Genomic DNA, 18,257 nt, shown 5'->3' with positions numbered 1-18,257 from the left:
TGATGCTGCACGGGTCTGGGAGACAGCAGAGTTAATCAGTCAGTGACAGAGCCTGGCACGGTGGTGGCAGCTGGCCGCCTGCTGCCAGCCACCCGGCCACCTCCTGTCCAGCTTGTCCGCCGGCTCAGGCTGTCACACTCCAGGCTTCGGGGGGGCGCTACATCTCACACCCACCCTGTGCTGCAAGGGGGCGGGAGGTGCAAGCACGGGAATGTGCGGGGCGGGGGGCGCTGATGGGGAGCTGAGGGACAGAGGTGCAACTCGGGCTCTCTGGAGCGAGGACACAGGCCCGCTGCTGACCAAAGGCACAGACTGGATGGGACAGGGGTGGGCGTGGCACCTACTTGATGAACTGGCCCAAGTCTTCGCACAGGGCTTCGCAGCCCGGCCACTTGCACTCTCCGTGTCCGTACAGGGGGTGGGAGCCGGGGGTCTCCTCATGGGAGGAGCTGGGAGGGCAGGAACTGGTCAGAGACCCCAAGGACCGCAGTGGCCCAGAGCCCCCTCTCTGCCACAGTGCCACCCCGGCACCCAGGTTTGCCCTGCAGCTGGTGCTCCCAACCCCACCACCTGCCCGCACCCGCTGTACCTGTCTCTGCGAGATGTGTGCACAGCGGGCTGTCCGTTGGGCAGGGGGTGGTGGGAGAGCGGGGGCGAGACCTTCGGGGGGGCAGCGAACGAGGTAGCAGTGGCGGCCGTGCCGGTGAGGTCCAGCCCCTCCTGCTTGACACTGTCCTCGGCGGGCTGCCCGGGGGCACCCTCGCCCTTCCATAGCTGGGGCAGGTCCGTGGGGCACACAGCCGCTGCGGGGACAGGGGAGGCTGGCTGGGCCGGGCTGAGGGTGTGGGGGCTTCTTTCTGGCCTCCTGGCCTTGGTGTGCATGCGGGGGAGGGGGGACACACCACACACACCGCACTACACAGTGGGGCGGAGCTCACCTTGTGGGAGGGTCTGCAGGGGCCCCGAGGCCTGGCTGGGCTGCAGGCTGACCAGGCCCTGCCGCTGCAGGCTGAGCAGGTGCTGCTGTTGCAATTGTTGCATCTGCAGGAGCTGCTGCTGGAAGGCCAGCTGCTTGTTCCCCAGAGCCTGTGGGGCGGCCCGAGGGGGCGGGCAGAGAGGGACGCCGTCGGCCTCAGCCGTGCCATCTGGCCCCCACCCCGAGGCCACCCCCTCCCAGGCCCTGTCAGCGCCCGGAGCTGTCGTGGCGGCGTCCGCGGATGCAGCCTCTCTGCTCCCGACCCAGCTTCCATAGGGCTGCATGCCTCCTCGCAGTAAACACAGGCACACGGGCACACAGGCACACAGGCACACAGGCACGCACGCACGCACGCACGCACGCACGCACGCAAACGCACGCAGCGAGACCCAGACACGCAGCACGACGCCAGCCCTCCCCCTCTGCCGTGCTGGCTCCCGCACCGCAGCTATGTGCCTGGGGGGGCCGCACGTCTCTGTGATCAATGACCCCGTCAGAACCAGGGGCCACCCCCGCCCACAGGGTACCCCTCCCACATGCCCGGGACCCCCTTCTGCCCCATGGGAGGGGGTGCTTTCTTCCTCCTCCCAAATCCTGCGTTCTAGACAGAGAACCAAGGGGTGGGATGGGACCAGGGCCGGGAAAGGATACATCACGCTGCTAGGCAGCACCATGCCTCGCCTCCCGCCCGCCTCTCACTTCTTCACTCAGGCACTGACAAGCTGGCTGTCAGCAGGGTTTCTAAGCCCAGGAATGGAGCCTATCTACCGCCTGCAGGAGGTGGCAGGCGGCGGTGGTGGGGGTTGCTGGCTACTCAATGCAGAAAGCAGAGGACTGAAGGGCTGGGTTAGAATGCCTGGATGTCCTCGGGCAGCCTCTGGGAAGAGGCACTTAGAACAGGGGCTTTGGTTTGGCCAGCAGGAGGGAGGCACGGGGCTGTGATATGGGGGATGGGGCAGGGGAGGTGCACCTGGGGACGCAGGGCTGAGGGGCTGGGTCCCTGAGAGCCATGCAGGCAGGAGGACGTCACAACCACAAGGCAGCTGGACGAGCCTCCCCCATACCAAGGATGTGCACATGGGGGCAAGGGGAGAAGGAACGCTCCACAGTCCCTGTGACCCCAGCGCACAGCTCCATCCAGTTCTTTTCTATCCCCACAGGGCAGTTCTGCCCTGAGCACTTCCAGACCGCCGGCCCCTGGCCAGGGCAGGGCTGGCGAGGCAGGTGTTGGGATGGGGGTCCCCGGGGCCATCTGGCGCCTTGGGCCAGGCCTCTGCAGCCTCTCACCTCTTTGGGCTGCTGTTTCCCAGCCTGCTGCTGGGTGAGGAGCTGCAGGTGAAGCTGCTCTTGTTGTTTCTTGTAATATTCCTGAAGCTGTGGGGGACAAGGTGGAGGACAGTTAGCCGGTGGGGGCTGCCGACTGCAACTCCTTCTGTGTCCGGCCGGGGGGGCCCCGTCAGCCTGAGCAGGACCTGGGGGTGGACAGGAAGGAGGGGAGAGCGCCCCACAGCCCTGACCCTCCCTGCCTCTCAGGGGCACACCTGCCTGGGTCCCAGGCACGGGGTCAGATGTCCCAGTACTTTGCCCTACCCTGGAGTTCCAGAGATGGAAGTGGGGCCTGCCTGGGGGAGTGTGGGGGCTGGCGGCTGCTGAGCTGGACCTTTGGCCTCTCAGCAGCCCTGGAGGAATGCAGATCGGCCGGGCCTGAGCAGCCTCGCTGGTTTCTGCCACAGCCCTGTGGTAAACAGGGAGGGAGGTGGGGACGCCACTGCCGGGGGCCAGACCCACCTGCTGCAGCATGAGAGCCTGCTGCTGCTGGAGCAGTGCCTGGAGCTGGGGCGGTGACAGGATCTGCTGCATCTGCTGCGGGGTGAGCATCTGCGGCGACATCATGGCCACGGACACGGGCACCTGAGGGGTTTGCTCTGTTAGCGAGGGGCAGTGCCCGGGCCACCCACAGTGTGGCAGCGAGGCTCTAAGTGTGTCTTTCTAGACAAGGGATGGATCCCTATTCTGTTTTTCTTGTCTCTAACTCAGAAGAGCAACTGGGTGTGGTGGTGCATGCCTGTAATCCCAGCAGTTGGGAGGCCGAGGCAGGAGGATCACCACAAGTCTGAGGCCAGCCTGAACTACACAGTGAGACCCACATCAATCAATCAATGGGAACAGCGATGGTGCCTGCCCTGAAAGGTCCAGTGAGGACTGAGAAGCTAACAGTAGGACAGAGCCCAGCAGCAAGGAGTGCTTATAAGGTTGGCTGTCATTGTAGCATGCAGTTCTTGCAGTGGGAAGATGAGACCCGAGTGACAGGGCTGGTGGAACCCAGGGATGGAGGGGTCTCCTGCAGTAAAGAGGAGGGGGAGTGCTCTATGCTCCATCTGAGACTGCTGGCCAAAGGCGTCTGCAGCTACAGGAAGGACTGAAAAGTGGCCCTCCTCACATGGGGACCTGGAGTCCAGCCCTGGTGTCTGGTGCACACAGTGGCTCATACCCCAGGCCTGGGAGCCCCGCAGGCATCATCTTGGTGAGTGCATGGAAACGCTGCTGTGTCTTCAGTGGGGTGGGAGGGACAGTCGGCAGGGAGTTAGGACAGCAGGCTTTTCCTCCTAGCTCTACACACAACTTGCTGTGCAACTGTGAGCAAGTCACTTGGCTTCTCTGGGCTGTCAGTTTCCTCAAACATAAAGCGTGGGGTTGGATCACGAGAGATGCCTCTTAGCTGGAGCATCTGGGATTCTCAAAGTGGAGCTGCTCTCTACCTGGCTCTCTTGGGCCAGGCTGCTCTGGAATGCCCAGAGGGTCCAGCTACCAGACAAAGGCTCTGTGAAAAGTAGCAGCATCTGTCTTTCCCAGCCCCACCTTCCCCAACTCTCTGAGGCCTTTGCAGTGCCCACCAGGCAGGGCCAAGCTGTGCCACGGCAGGACAGGTGCCCCATGGAGCTGTCTGCCTCCCCTGCACCCCGTGGGGCCCAGGCTTCCCCCTCACTCCATGCTCTGCAGAGGGCTGGGTGCACAGCAGGCACTGAGCCTTAGCTGACCTCGCTGCTGCCGCCTTCCCCAGCGAGCAGAGCCCCCATGCCAGGGAGGGGTGTCCTGCAGGGACTTGTCGGGGCAGGAACAGGTTAGGTCCCCATGGGGCAGGACTTACCCAGGAGGGGAGGGCTGTAAGCCTTGGATTAGGAAATCCCCAGGATGGGAGGAAGCAGGAGGACCAGGCGCATGGGGAAGTCCCAGGGCACCCAGGTCTGCTTGACACCCCAGAACTGGCTCTGCCCGCCCCGCAGCGGTCTCTGTGCCACTGTCACCTGGAGGGAGGGGTAGTGGCTGAGCTTTCTAGGTGTGGAAATGCCTCAAGCATGAAGGCTCCCAGGGACCCTGAGGCCCGTGGCTCCTGGGGTGGCAGCTGGGGTGGCTGTGCAGGGGACATGGGTTAGGGAGAACCCTGGCTAGGAGCCCCCATTGCTGAGCCTAACTATCCTGCCACCCTCCTCCCGTGGGAGCACCCAGCAAGGCGGGTTATTTCGGTAGTGATGGCCAGGGGTGTCTTTGAAATCACCAGGCCTGTTTCCCCATCTGCCTACTGGGATCTTGGACACACTGGCTCTCCCAGCTTCCTGTGCATGCCCCACCCCTGAAAGCACAAGAGGAGGGGGCGAGCGAAGGGCATGGCATGGCCAGGGTCACTTGGGACCAGAGCACAGGCTAGCGGGATGGCTGAGCCCACACCCAACATGGACAGTGGCCAGCAGGGAAGGACACAGCCTTTCCTACTTGGAGGCAGGAGGATGGAGACGGCCTTGTGGCCTCTCCGGCCCTGAGATTCCTGCCCGGTGGCTGGGATCCACACCCCCATCCCATGTGCATGTGTCCCAAGGTGACCCTCCTGGCCTTCCTGTGGACCCTGACAGGCTGGGCTGTGTCCGAGTGGGCTCCAGGGGCCAGGCCCAGGATCCCCACGGGGACAGTGGCAGGGACAGTGCCACCCAGAGCAGGAAAGAGGAGTGGTGGGGCAGCAGGACTCTGGGGAGCAGGCAGAAGCACCGGGCCTGGCCCAGCTGTCTGCACTGCCTCCTGCCACAGAGCTGCGTGCCAGGCGATCCCATGAGCCTCCCTGCCTTGCTCCACTGAGGCTCTGGCCAGCCCAGCCCTCCTCTCCTCTCCTCTCCTCTCCCGCTGACAGCCTGGAGCTCACCACAAAGCTGGGCCCAGCTTGGGCACAGACCCCACCTCCTTGGAGACTCGGAGCTCTGGTGGGAGTGGGAGGCCTGAAGGGACACGAGGCTGGAGGAGAAAGCGGCCAACAGCCAAACCCCAGGCTCCAGGGACGCCAGGCACGAGGCAGCCTGCTCGATTGCCGCGCTGGCCGGGAGTGATTCTGAAGCGACTTGTTTGGCTTCTAGTCTGGTCTCTGCCAGGGGGTGACTCATTTAACCCCAGCTTCCACGCCTGTCCGTGGGACGCAGGACAGAATGGCCTGCCTGTGGCTGCCCGTGGCTGCCGCATGGTGAGCTGTCTGCAACGTCAGCCGTGGCTCAGGAAGAGCTCCGTATCTGCTGTCGGGACTCGAGGATGACAGGGAGGTCAGGAAGGAAGGAGAGAGGGAGGACGGTACAAGGGCCACTTCTGTCTTTCTCCCTCCAGGCCCGAGACCGCTCTCACTCTGGAGGGGCCTCCCTTCCTCAGGCCCAGCCGGGACGTCTTTCCTGACGCCTGCTCTGGGCCCCAAAGCACTGGGCGCTCCTTCTCTCTGGCCCTGGGTCGGGGACACCCCTGCCTGCAGCCCAGCACCCCTGTGTGTGCGACATGGGCCCCCACTCAGAGGCCCAGTCCTGCCGCCCTGGGCAGGGCTCCCCCTCCCTCCGGTGCTCCCTGCTGCCGGCCACGCCCCTCTTTGCCAGCTCCCCCTTTGGGGCCTCCCTGGGCCCCAGGTTGCTCAAAGGCTACTGACTGCTGGGGCCCCACAGCTGCCCAGCACCTTGCACCGTTTCAAAGCACTTTCCAAACATGTGCGTGTTTTTATAAAGCCCAGATACTCTGTCGGAGCGCTGGAATCTCCCCAGGAGAACCCCACCCCGGTCCCTCCCAGCCCCCTGCTTCCCTGCCCCCTTCCCAGCCCCCAGAGCCCCCAGACTCCACAGCAGGCCGGCTCAGGCTGGGATCAGCTCTGTCCCTCACTCTTCCTCCCTTAGATAAACTTCCTTTCAAAGCCCCCTTAATCCTCTCCCTATCCCCAGCCACCCCTGCTGCTGGGGGAGGGGCTGCCGGCTGGCGGGAGGGGGGAGGGGGGAGGGGGCGCTGCTGCCCCAGTTGTGACCCAGGCAGGACTCAGACTGCAATTCTCCCAAGTTCTTTGTGACACAAAAGGTAAACAGAAGGCCCGGCTCCTCCACCTCCCACCGACCCCCCTCCCCTGGCCTGGCCAGATGGGCAGGGAGCTGGGGGAAGGGAAGAGGGGAAAAAGGGCAGATTGTGCGAAGGAAAACAAAAGAGACCTAGAGACACTCAGAGACAGGAAACCAGGAGAGACTCGAGACCAGCGAGAGTCGTGGGGGGTGGGGGAGGGGAGGGGAGGGCCCGGGACCTTGTAGCGCAGGCAGCAGGCGCCCCTCCCAGGCCCTGGGAACAGAGGGACGATGACACAGTGACCCACAGGGAGGAGGCGCAGAAACCTGAGAAATGACCGAGAAAGACCCTGACAGGTAGGAGACAGAGTGGCAGACAGATGCCCGGCCATTTGAGTGACAGAGACGGAGACGGAGGCGGAGCCGGAGCGGGCCTGGCAGATGGGGAGACAAGAGAAAGTGGAAGTTTCTGGCCGCACCCTGCCGCAGCGCCTGCGCTTCCTGCTGGATAGACGCCCGCTTTTTGGGAGCAGCAGAGGGCTTCCCTCTGGGGTCCCCGACCTCCCTCCGGGCCAGCCACCCCGGCCCTGCCGTCCCTCACCTGCACTGCAGAGGCGGCCTGCTTGCTGTCATTGTTCCCCGGGGAGCTCAGGCCTGAGGCCTGCTGCAGCAGGAACTGGCGGGCCACCTGGAGAGCCTGGAAGACAGGGACTGAGTCAGTAAGCAGTCCCAGCAACAGCCCTGGGCTGGCGGGCATGGAGAGTTTGGGCAGCAAGAGGGAGGAGTGCAGAGGAAGAAGGAAGGTCTTGGGCTGGGGTAAGGACTGAGGTAGGAGTCACTCACTGTCACTATGGGCTCACTGCCTAGGGATGTGCCCTTGGGCTAGCGATTCCCTTAGGCACCGTGGGAACAGCAAATGGGAGGGCCGAGGGTCAAAGAGGATTTCAGAGAGTGCAGGGCACTAATCACACCTGTAATCCTAGCACTCTGGGAGGCTGAGGCAGGGAGACTGCAAGTTCCAACTCTGGGAACTTAGCAAGACCCTGTCTCAAAATAAAATTTTTAAAAAGGGGTTAATGATGTAGCTCAGTGTAAAGGCCCTGGGGCTCAATCCTCAGTATTCAGAGGAAAAGAGTACTTTTTAAGTGAGCATCTATGTGTCAGGCACTTAACAGGCAAGATCTCAATCTTCCCTAATGGCCATGAGGTAGGGATTTAGCGGTCCCATTTTACAGATGAATAAACCGAGCCTCTGGTTTAGTTACTTGCCCAGGATCGACAGCGAGGATTTGAGCGCAGGAAGCCTGGCTCCCAGGCCCGTGTGCCTCACTTTGGGGAGAGTCAGTGTGGGAGGGGAGCACCCAGGAGGGGGCGACAGGGGACCTCAGGGTCTGAGCAGCACCTGGCTTTCTGAGCTCTGGGAGTGTGGATTCAAGGCTCCTGACACCGGGAGAACCAGGCTGGAAAAGCAGGTCAAGACCTGGGGCTCATTCTGATAGATCTTCAGAGATTCGGGGCTGTGGAGCTGGGGGCTGTGGAGCTGGGGACGGGGCTCTGAGCCACAGGGTTCTGATCGGGTGTGGGTGCTGGGTGGCGAGCAGTGAGACTGTAACACCCTGTGCCTCCGGGGTCCTCCAAGACCCCCAGGGAGCCCCACACAGGGCCTGGCACGAGGCCGGCCCAGGCTGGGGTCCCTGTGTGCGGCCTCCCAGTTGTGACCCTGGGCAGGTCACCGTCTCTCTGCACTGTCCTCACCCCTAAAACTGGGGGTTCAAGGCAGTGCCTCTTCTCCCACACGGCCTGGGTGACCATCTGCTACCCCCGGCTCCTCCTGCGTCTGTCCCCACCCTCACGTGACCTCACCACCATCACCTGCAGGGCAGAAGCCTTCCAGGTGGGGTCTGGAGACCCAAGGCCCCCGCCTGCCCTCCAGGTCCCCACCCAAGGACGAGTCCTGGGCTCCCAAAGGGAGGCAGGTGCTTCTGTCCTCAGGGGTCACTTGGGAAAGCAGGAAGCCAACCTTTCTGAGTCTAAGGGCTTGGAGAGGCTGTGGGCGGAGGCCGGTGTGCACAGGAAGGAGCGTGGCCTCCATGGCATGGCTTTTCCTGACCTCTCCCAGGTCTAAGGACAAATGTTCGGCCTTGGAAGATGAAGACAGTGCGGAGGGGCACAGGGTCGGTCAGAGCCCAGGGGGTGAGGCAGAGGTGGGGAGAGCATGGCTCAAGGACACCCAAGAGGGACACTGGCAGATGAAGGACCCTGGATCCTGGTGGGCAGAAGGGACAAGGTCCCAGGAGGCTGGGGCATGGGTGGCCAGGGGCTACATTCTCTTACTTTTCGGTCCCCTGGAGCATGAAATTACAAGATTTACAGGGAGAACGACAGGGCCTTGCAGTCTCACTGTGAGAAGATGGCGGCAGCGACAGGCGCTCTGTGGCCCCCAGCTCCCTCCCGTCCTCCTGCACTATCTGCCTGGGGCCCTCCCCCGACCACCCACGATAGCCTCTCCTTCCCAGTGCACATTTGTGACAAGCCTGCTGTGTGCAGGGACCTGCCGGGTGCCACGATGCAGGAACAGTGGGACTGCGGGGGGCAGAGCGTGGCTGTGTCCTCGCTGCGGGGAGGTCCCAGTGGGCTTCCCGGAGGGGCAGTGGCAGCGGCAGGAGGGGCCTGGAAGCTGGAAGGTGATCCCGGCCATCTGCCCGCTGCCCAGCCCTGACCAAGTGCCACCTGAGGCTCAAGCTGTGCTGTAACTGCGGGTGGACGGGCAGATCCTGGGCTCCACATCAACCCCAGCCCAGCACAGTGCTGGGAGCCCAGGGTCCCTGTGGCCTAGGGTGCCTCCTCCAGTGTGTCGCCCGGCGCCAGGCGGGCCTCCCTCGGGCTTCCTGTAGCCCTGTCTGAGCTGATCCATCACACTAATGCACCAAGTGTCAGTGTCTACGCTGTCTGCTGATGCTGGGGTCTGAAAAATCACAGAGCTGCCCACTGCCCAGCATGCTGGAGAGCAGGCTCTATCCTTGCACAGCAGAGCCAGAGCCAGCCCTTCCCTGGCCAATGCCAAGGAGATTGGAGCCTCCTTCAAAACACAGACTTCTTGGGCTGGGGATTTAGCTCAGTGGTTTCGCTGCCTGCTATGAAAGCACAAGGACCTGAGTTTGATCCCCGGTACCATAAAAAAAACCCACGGACTTCTGAAAAGTAGCTGTGAGTCCCCACTCACCCACGGCTCAGCAGACCCAACTCAGGTCCTTGGAAAATCCACTTCTGTCCAGCTGAGCATGGGAAGCGGCACAACAGGCCCCCTCAGCGGGAGTGAACATTCATTCTGTGCTTTTCGGTTTTCCTTTTTTGGTTTCTATTTTCTTTTCTTTTCTTTGAGACAGGCTTGCTATGCAGCCCAGGCTGGCCTCAAACTTTCCATGATCTTCCTTAGCCTCCTGCGTGCAGAGATCACAGGTGTGCACCACCACACCTGGCATGCTTTAGTTTTCAAAGCACTTGAACAAGCATTTAACTCCAGCTTCACAACACTGAGCTGGGCAGGGGTAAGAATCAGACCCTCGATCTGCCAGTTTGTCCTTATCTCCCGAGACGGCCCCCAGCCTCATGTAGGGTCCATAAGGCCATGGCGCCCGCTTCCCTCAGTTGATAGGCCTTGGGGGAAAGCCTTTGGGGACAGCTTGCAGAGGGAAGGAAGAGAGGATGGAGTGGAAACTAGGAGCCACTCGGCCTTTAAACCTCACTGTCCTGCTTCCACGGCCTGGACTGAAAACCGATGCCCAGTCTGTAGCTTGGGAAAAGGCCCTGCCCTCCTGGCGGGCAGCTGGGGCTGTCCAGTCTGCGCAACCCCGGCCAGAGCTGGGCCTGAGTGCTGACTCCGCCGCATGCTGACTGACCATGGGAAAGCATATCCGCTGCATCTCCTCCCTGCAGAAACGGACAGCCCCGGCCAACTCCCCAGTACCCTCAGGCCCCGCGCGAAGATCACCGCTGTCACTATCACGGTGTGTCACCAGGCAGCCTGACTCTACCCAGAGGGCCCTGTGAACAAGTCCCCTTCCAGCTGCGCCCCTCAGCCCAGGAACTTGGTCTCCTTAATGAAGCCACACTCCCCTCCCCAGCCTGCTGCGAAGTCATTAGCAGGATCTCCACAATTAGGAACAAATGGCTTATGACGGATGGCATTCATGGTGGGCACTGGGAGGAGGGACAGGGGACAACAGGGTGCTGCTATGAAAAGAAACAGAAGTCTCCCTTCCAGGCCCCGCCACACCCACTTCTGCTGCCCAGGATTTGGGGAGGCTCCTTACTCTACGGAAGCCAGGTGCAGGCCTGGAGGAGTCTGGGCCTATGCTGGGCTCCCCACCTTCTCCTCTGTGTGTGTGCGTGTGTTACTGACCGAACCCCGGGCCTTTGCACTAAGCTATATCCTCAACCCTTTTTATTTAGAGACAGGGTCCCACTAAGTTACTAAATTACCCTCCTGCCTCAGCGTCCCGGAAAGCTGGGATGGCAGGCGTACCACGACGCGTGGCCCCAGCCTCCTTCTGTGAGTGTATGGGTTGCAGGCCTGTGATGATCAGGGGGCTAGGATGGAACAGAGATATGGATGCCCACAGCCCACAGCCCTGGTGAGCTGCAAGGGTTACTGGGTGTCCGGTCAAGTGTTGCTCAAATGACTGGTCATGACCCCACATTGGGGCAAAAAGTATAAGCGTTACGTGCACATGTATTTTATTTATACTGATCTACTTCACTTTATAAATGAGAACATGGAAGTCAGACGTGGTGGTGCATGCCTATAATCCCAGAATCCTGGGAGGCTGCGACAGGAGTATCACAAGCAAGACTCCATCTTAAAATAAAAAATAAAAAAGGACCAGGTATGTAGCTCAATATAGCTCAGTGTGAATGGGCCCTGGTTCAGTCGCTAGGACGGGGGTAAAAATCTGCGTTGTGGTGAGGGACAGCCAGAATAAACAAACTCCAAAGCTCTTTTGTCTGCTGCAAAACTGGGGCCTAGTGTAATCCAAACCGTCCTGGTAATTGATTTCTGCTGGGGGGTGGGGCCAATTTAGGAGGAGGGGAAGGAGGGAGCCTGAGGGTCCCCCTTACCCAGCTCCAACCTGAAAGGCTTCACCTTCACCCCCAGGCCCAGGCTGACTTCCAGGCCATCCCTTTCACCCCGTCATCCAAGGAGGCCTTACTAAGCGGCAGGAGGACCTGCACTAACCTCGCCCTGCAGGGCTTCCCAGCAAAGACACAGGCAGGCTCTGAGGCTGTGCGTGCCTGAGACTGCCTGAGGTGCTTGCAGAAGAGGTTATCCGAGGAGACTTCAGTATAGAGAAGGCAGGATTTCCAAGGGCCATCAAGGAGAGCAGACAGATGTGCAAAGGCCCTGAGGTAGAAAAAACTCAGAGCAGCCTGAGGTGAAGCTTCTAGGTCTGCAGGGGTCAGAGGGCATGGAGCACTGTTTTTTGTTGGTTTTTTTTGTCATCTCTATTTCATTCCATACTTGAGGAATAAGCACTGGAGGATTCTGAGCAGAAAACCATAGAATCTTTGATACTCAACCCAAGGCCAGTAAACAGCAGGTGCCTAATAAATGCTCCTTGATTTGAATTCAACACTCATCCTGGAAAATGCAACTCCTTGGGGGTTAGGGGTGGAGGGAGGAAGTGCTGAACTGGGGAGCTGCAAGTTCTCGACCAGCCAGGCTTTGTCCTCCAGCGAAGGGACATAAAAATGAAATTACACAGAGAAGCAGGCAAAGAGGGTGGGGGAGGGACCATAAAACCCCCGAAGGGATTCTATACTTTTTTTCACTTGGGAAAAAAAAAAAAGCTTTTTGGGAAAGGCTGTAAATTTTTTTTACACCGACCTCGTAAAAATGACATCGGCACATTCTCAAATTAGAACCATTAAAATGAAAACCAGCACCGCGCAGACTCAGGCGGGCCCACGTGGGTGGGAGCCCCGTGCCCGGACAGGGTCCTAGGCCAGGAGGTAGAGGTGGTGGCCGGGGCAGCGGCTCTCTTCCCCCAGGCGAAGCGCACCCTCATCTGGGGACTTTGGGGCATGGTCTCCTCCTGGGTCCAGGCCTGCAGGACCCCCAGAGCAGAACCAGCTCACCCCAGGGGTTCCCAGCCCACTGCAGTCCTCACACTGTGTCCTTCACCCTTAGAGGAGGAAACGGCTCCCCAGCTCCCCCAGCCCTCTACCCGCAAAGCCCTCGTGAGCAGGGACGAGCACCTGGCCATAAGTGGGGGAAGCAGGGGTCCCAGCACCCCCGAAGGAGGCGCCTGCTGGGAGAGTGGTCTTCGGACCCCTCCCACAGGCCTGGGTCCCCCCCCTCCCTCACACACAACTCCCTGCTGGGGGAACTGGAGGGCAACCAGGAAGGGGTGCAAGGAGGTGGTTTCAGTGGTGACTGCCCGTATGCTCCAAGCCCCCAGCTGCTGAGCTTGTGAGAGGGCCCAGGTGTGGGGTCCCCAAACTCCCTCCACATGGAATAGCGGGCGGGCGGGGAAGTGGCTGGGCACCCTGGGGAGAAACAGGCCCAACCCACAGACGACTGTAGGCGGTGGGTGCAGCAGCACCGGGGCGCTGACAGCCCTGCTGCTGGTCCCCTAAGTAGCCCAGGCAGAGCAGGGCAGAGCAGAAGCCCCTTCCACTCCTCCCCTCCCCTCCCCCAAGCCTGACATCCCCCCATCTCTGCTGAGGGGCAGAGCTAAAAAGCCCAGGAATGCACAGAGCTCCCCAAGCCTTTTGAGTCTCCTCACAGGATGTGAACGGGATGGGATTTGGCCCAGTTGCCACGGTAACTGCAGTGAGAGTTCCTAGCCCCTGGGCAACCCTTCCATGACCCTCCCTGACCTGTCACCCCCTGCAACTGTGCACAATGGGGATGTGCGGTGGGGAGGCTCAAGCCCCTTTCAGCCCTGCTCTCCTCACCCAGCCCGAGGCCCCGCCTCCCAAGTCTGGGGCAGCCCCTCCCAGCCCCAGTCACTGGAGAGGCCAGAGGGTATGTGTGTGGGATCCCTGGGGAAGCCCCACGGTGCACTGGGACACCGTTATATAGTGATGCTTAAGACCTGGGCATGGTAGTTACTTCTGGACTCCTACCCCTGGGGAGGCTGAGGCAGGAGGATCAAAAGTTTGAGGCCAGCCTGGGCAACGCAGTGAGATGGTGTCTTTAAAAACAACTCCCAAAACAAACACACCACCAACAACCAAAATCAACAATAAAAAGGAAACATAAGGCCTGAAGGCAACTTCTAGAGAAAACTACATCCTGCAGGAAAATGAAGAGAGGGAGACAGGGCGGGAAGCATTTGGCATGGTGGAGGAGGGGCTGATGAGTTTGTCTATGGTTCCCTGTAATGGCAGCAGGAGGCCGCCAGCTCCATACCAGGCCCCGGCATGTGTACCCTTCTCAGGGGGTCCCCGTGACAGGCCCTGGAAGGAGGGGGCTCACCGATAGGGGGCCGGGGACCCTCTCTCGCCAGCCCTGGCCAGGCAGCGGCCGCCCCGGCTTCTGTGTGAAGCAGCCCTGGGCGTGCCAGGCACGTGGAAACCGAGTGACAGAAGCACTGTTTGCCTCATCCGAGTCGGTCCTGGCTGACTTCTGATGCCCTCTCCCTCTCTGTCAACTCCTTACTCCCAAAGGCTAGGGCTGCATCTCCAGGGCTTGTTTACCCGGAGAGAGGGACAGGGACCAACGGAAAGGTGAAGGGAGACGGACCTGCCCAGAACCCCAGGGAGGGCAGGAGGAGGACAGGGACTACGGTCACTCACGGTTCCCTTCCCTTCTGAGCCCCAGCTCCGGGGCTTGAGGCGGCCAGGGCTGCTTTTGTGTTGTTATTTTGAGACCCAGGCTGGCCTTGCAGTCAGGACCCTTCCACCTCAGGCTTTGCAGAGCACCAGCAGCTACCACTAAGTCCAGTGTTTTGTTTAGTTTTTTGTTTTTGGTACTGAGAGCCGAACCCAAGACCTTTGTATTGAGCTACAACCCCAGCCCTTTAAAAAACATTTTTTGTTAACCAGGTGTGGTGGCACACACCTATAATCCCAGTACTTGGAGAGGCTGGGGCAGGAGGATCCATGAGTTCGAGGCCACCCTGGGCTACATAGTGAGTTCAAGGCCACACTGAACTACATCTACATAGTGAGACCCTGTCTTCACACACACACACACACACAAATTTAAAACTTTTGAGACAGCATTTCACTGTCACTAAACTGCCCAGACGTTTCACTGTCACTAAACTGCCCAGACTGGGCCCAAACCTGTGAACCTCCTGCCTCAGCCTCCCAAACTACTGGGACAATACCTTCCCCACTGTTTTTCTTTGTTTTAAGAAACAATTTAGGGCTGACTGGGATGGCACAAACTTGTTATTCCAGCTACTCAGGAGCCTGAAGCAGGGAGACTATTAAGTTGGAGGTCAGCCAGGGGGACAGAGCAAAACCACTCACAATGAAGCTGGAGTAAGAGCTGGGAGCTGGGTGTGGCGGCGCAGGCCTGTAATCTCAGCACTGGGGAGGCTGTGGCAGGAAGATCGCTGTGAGTTCGAGGCCAGCCTGGACTACACAGTGAGTTTAAGGCTAGCTTGAACTAATAGAGTGACCTTGTCTCAAAAAACTAAAAAGGAAAAAAAAAAAAAACAAAAGAGCTGGGGTAGCAGTCAGTGCAGGGCTCTGGAGTCAGTCCACACACACACCCACACCCAAACCAGATGTTTTGGGGAACAGAGTGCTCTTACTCCTCATACTTGGGCTCCAGCACCTACTACAGGTGGAGGAATGGCTCCCGTGTTCACAGGGCCCGGCATGGCTGGGGGGGTGAGGAGGGACTGAGTCTGGCAGCCGCTTTTACTGTCACCTGGACAGGGCAGTGCCTGCCTCATCTTTGAAATGGAAATAAAATATCAGAACCCCAACTGCGGATGGAGAGGCAATTTCGTGACTCCGCGTAAATGAAGTTGTTCTCTAAGGACTTCCTGGCAGGGGCTGGGAGGGAGGGAGAATCAAGGCCAGGCCTCTTTCCTTTCCACACTTGTGTACCTCTTGTGTTGCTGGGGTACCACAAGCGTGACCCGTGAAGTCCCCCTGAAGCCCCATTCATATATACGGGGGTGGTGGAGGTATGGCCCTCAGATGGTTGCATTTTAATTGGAAATCTTGTAATTTTAATTTTGCAGGGTTCTTTTCATAGTTTGAAGCCAACAAAACCTTTTTTAAGTCTCAAATATTTTCCTTGGCCCCGGGCACTGCGCCCACAGCGAGCCCAAATGGATAAAACAGCCCTGCGCCTGCCTCTAGGTCCCCACCCACCCCGGTTTATTTGTGAAACCGATATAGGATTTTCCAGGACTTTGGGATATTCCCCAAAACAAACAGGAATAACTGGAATGTGCAGGGTGGATGGCAGAGCTCGGCTTGTGCGCAATGTGGGACCCAGAAACCTGATCGGTACAGACAGTCCCACCGCTCCCCACCCCAAACATCGGCCCCTTCCTCCAGCTCTGCGTTCAACTTTGCTTTCAGTCATTTTTTGAAAGAAACTCTGCCGGTTTTGGCATCTTTTCCCCTCCACCTCCTGCCACACTTGACATTTTTCAGAGCTCTGCTTGCACAGAGGTGGGGAAGGGGGGCCTGGCCGTATACAGGATAGACTTGGGGCTCCTGACGGGGTATGTTTTGTTGTTATTTTGATAAAGGGAAGGATTTTGCCCTCTGACCTTCTGTCCCCAGCAGCGGGCACAGACTGTGGGTCTCTTCCCCAGAGAACCTACTTGGGGAGGTTTGAGAGAGGTCACCAAACTCCCTCCAGGAAGAGACAGGCCCTTCCCACTGCTCAGCTGGCTGGAGAAGGTGATTTTTTACATCCCAGATTCCGTCCGCGAACATCCAAGCTGCTGAAGCCAGTGACAGGGACTCCACCCAGGCCCTGAGCCTCACAGACCCAGTACTTCAGGGCTGAGCCAGCCCAGTGCAGGGAGGCCCACAGCTTGGCCAAGGTCACACTGCTGTGGGGCACGGGCCATCTGGGACCTAACCCAGGTTCCTCCCATTCCTACTTTAAAGCCCAGCCAGCAGCTGTCCGGCCTCTGGCTCTGGGGAGTGTTAAGGTTTACGGACTGGGGTGATGGGTGGGGACCCGGGAGCCAGCGGGTTGGGCTTTTTGTTTTGTTTTGTTTTTGAGATGGGGTCCTGGTGTGTTGCCCAGGCTGTTCTTGAAACTCTGGGCAATCCTCCTGCCTCAGCCTCACGAGTAGCTGGGACCACAGACCTGCATCAGCACGCCTGTACTTGGAGGGGAGCATGAGGCACTGTGGGGGACACCTGAAGCAGGGGTGGGGTAGTGGGCGGGGAGGGACAGGCAGGACACTCTTCCAGGGTCCCAGCAGAGCCTCCAAGGGCTAGCGCCACCAGCAATGATTTCTAGGAGCAGAGTCTAAAACAAGCCCATCTTCGCCTCCTGACCTGGCCTTTGCCTCGGTGCCGGGAAATTTAATCAGGAGGTGTAATCGCTTTGAAGCTTGGATGAGGGACCCTGCTGACCTGACCAGGGGGCGGGAAAGTTTTCTGAGACAAAGTGAAGATTCCCCCGGGCACATGTACCCTTGGCCCCGTTTATCCATGCTTTCCCAGCCGGCACCTGGGGAGAGGTGGCACCTGGGGAGAGGCGCCTGTCTGTCCTTCCGACACTTCTGGGCCCGTCCAAGCTCCTAAACTCAAGGCCCCCAGGCCTGCTGATCTCTCACTGCCCCAGGCTCAGGGTGGAGCTCAGCACTGATTGGTCCAGAGCAGTGGGCTGAGGCAGGAGGATGCAGTGCCTACCTGTTGCTGCTGGAAGTGTAGAAGCTCTGCAGGGCTCATCTCACCGTTGCTGTCCGCTCCAGCCACTGCCTCCCTACTGCCAGCACTGTCCCTGCCCAGGCTGCTTGAGGTGGTGCCAGTAGCCCCAGTCCCACCACCGCCATCCGCCTGCCCAGAGAGGCTGCCCACGCCGTTCTGCCCAGACGGAGCAGATCTGATTGTCTCTGAGGCAGATTCCACCATCATGTCGCTCCAGCAGGACCTGAAGAAGGAGGAGACACAGGGACGGCCTGAGGCCTGGGGCGTTTCCTCCCCTCAACTTCCTGGGACCCCTCCTAGGGGTGTGGCCCCCCAGTGTCACCCACCCCCAGGTCTGGGTAAGAGGCAGTTCCCCTCTGGCTATACAACTCCCCCAGGCTCCTAAACTTGTCTGGCCTAGCTGTGGATTTAGCTCAGTGGCACTACTCCTGCCTTGAAAGCATAAGGTTCTGAGTTTGATCCCGTCCCTCAAAACAAACAAACAAAGAAACAAACTTGTCTGGCCTCTCCCTCCAGGCCAGGGTTTTAGGGGATAGGGAGGGGACATCAGATCCGAGTTTGTTCCCACCTGAACAGGGACTTCCCTCAGGGCAGGGCCTGGTCCCCAGGACACAGAAGGTCCCAGTCCACCTTGTTCTACAGTGAACAGGCTGCCTGTGGCTCGGGCCTCTGGGTGGGATGCTGGAGAGCACGGGGTGGGGGGGCAGTGAAGGACCTGCACAGCACGGGCCACTCTGCAGCCCTTGGCCCCGCACCTGGCCCAGACAGGACCCCGGCCTCTTTACTCCCAACGGACAGGCCCTGGCTTCCTCCCAGCAAAGCCATGGGTGAGCAGATGGGGGAAGGAGAGGGACATGGGGTGAGCCTCAGAGGCAGAGCACTTGCTGGGCCTCCAGCCCTGGGCTTAAGCCCAGCACCAAAGAAATAGGCAAATAGAAATGAGGGCCATGAGAGTGAGGGGCTGCCCCAAGCCTGAGCTCTGGTCCAGACTGGGCCTTGAACTTCCCAGAGGCCATGAGAATCGGACTCAAAGGTAGTGGGAGGAGCCGAGTGCCCTGCCTCAGTGAACAGGG

General features: G+C 59.9%; 1 protein-coding gene across 4 annotated transcripts in view; it reads right to left on the bottom strand.

Annotated features, from left to right (window-relative positions):
* Positions 1–18,257, bottom strand: part of Foxp4 (forkhead box P4) — a 42,770-nt gene that overhangs the window by 8,562 nt on the left and 15,951 nt on the right. For 2 of the 4 annotated variants that reach the window (XM_004846603.4, XM_021259851.2), the window contains 7 exons: positions 17,167–17,407; positions 6,920–7,015; positions 2,765–2,887; positions 2,264–2,350; positions 939–1,086; positions 590–803; positions 345–449 (listed from right to left, as the gene is read on the bottom strand). In XM_004846603.4, the coding sequence (XP_004846660.1) occupies positions 345–449; positions 590–803; positions 939–1,086; positions 2,264–2,350; positions 2,765–2,887; positions 6,920–7,015; positions 17,167–17,391 (998 nt within the window). In that variant the 5' untranslated portion in view covers positions 17,392–17,407. Of the gene's footprint in view, positions 1–344; positions 450–589; positions 804–938; positions 1,087–2,263; positions 2,351–2,764; positions 2,888–5,168; positions 5,189–6,919; positions 7,016–17,166; positions 17,408–18,257 lie in introns of those variants that run through there. The other 2 variants (XM_087184512.1, XM_021259856.2) reach the window with 2 other exon arrangements.

Source organism: Heterocephalus glaber, unplaced genomic scaffold (assembly GCF_053883595.1).
Source record: "Heterocephalus glaber isolate CG9 unplaced genomic scaffold, H.glaber_assembly_v1.0 deba00001497, whole genome shotgun sequence".
Classification (NCBI taxonomy): domain Eukaryota; kingdom Metazoa; phylum Chordata; class Mammalia; order Rodentia; family Bathyergidae; genus Heterocephalus; species Heterocephalus glaber.
This window is presented reverse-complemented; position numbering and strand designations above follow the sequence as displayed.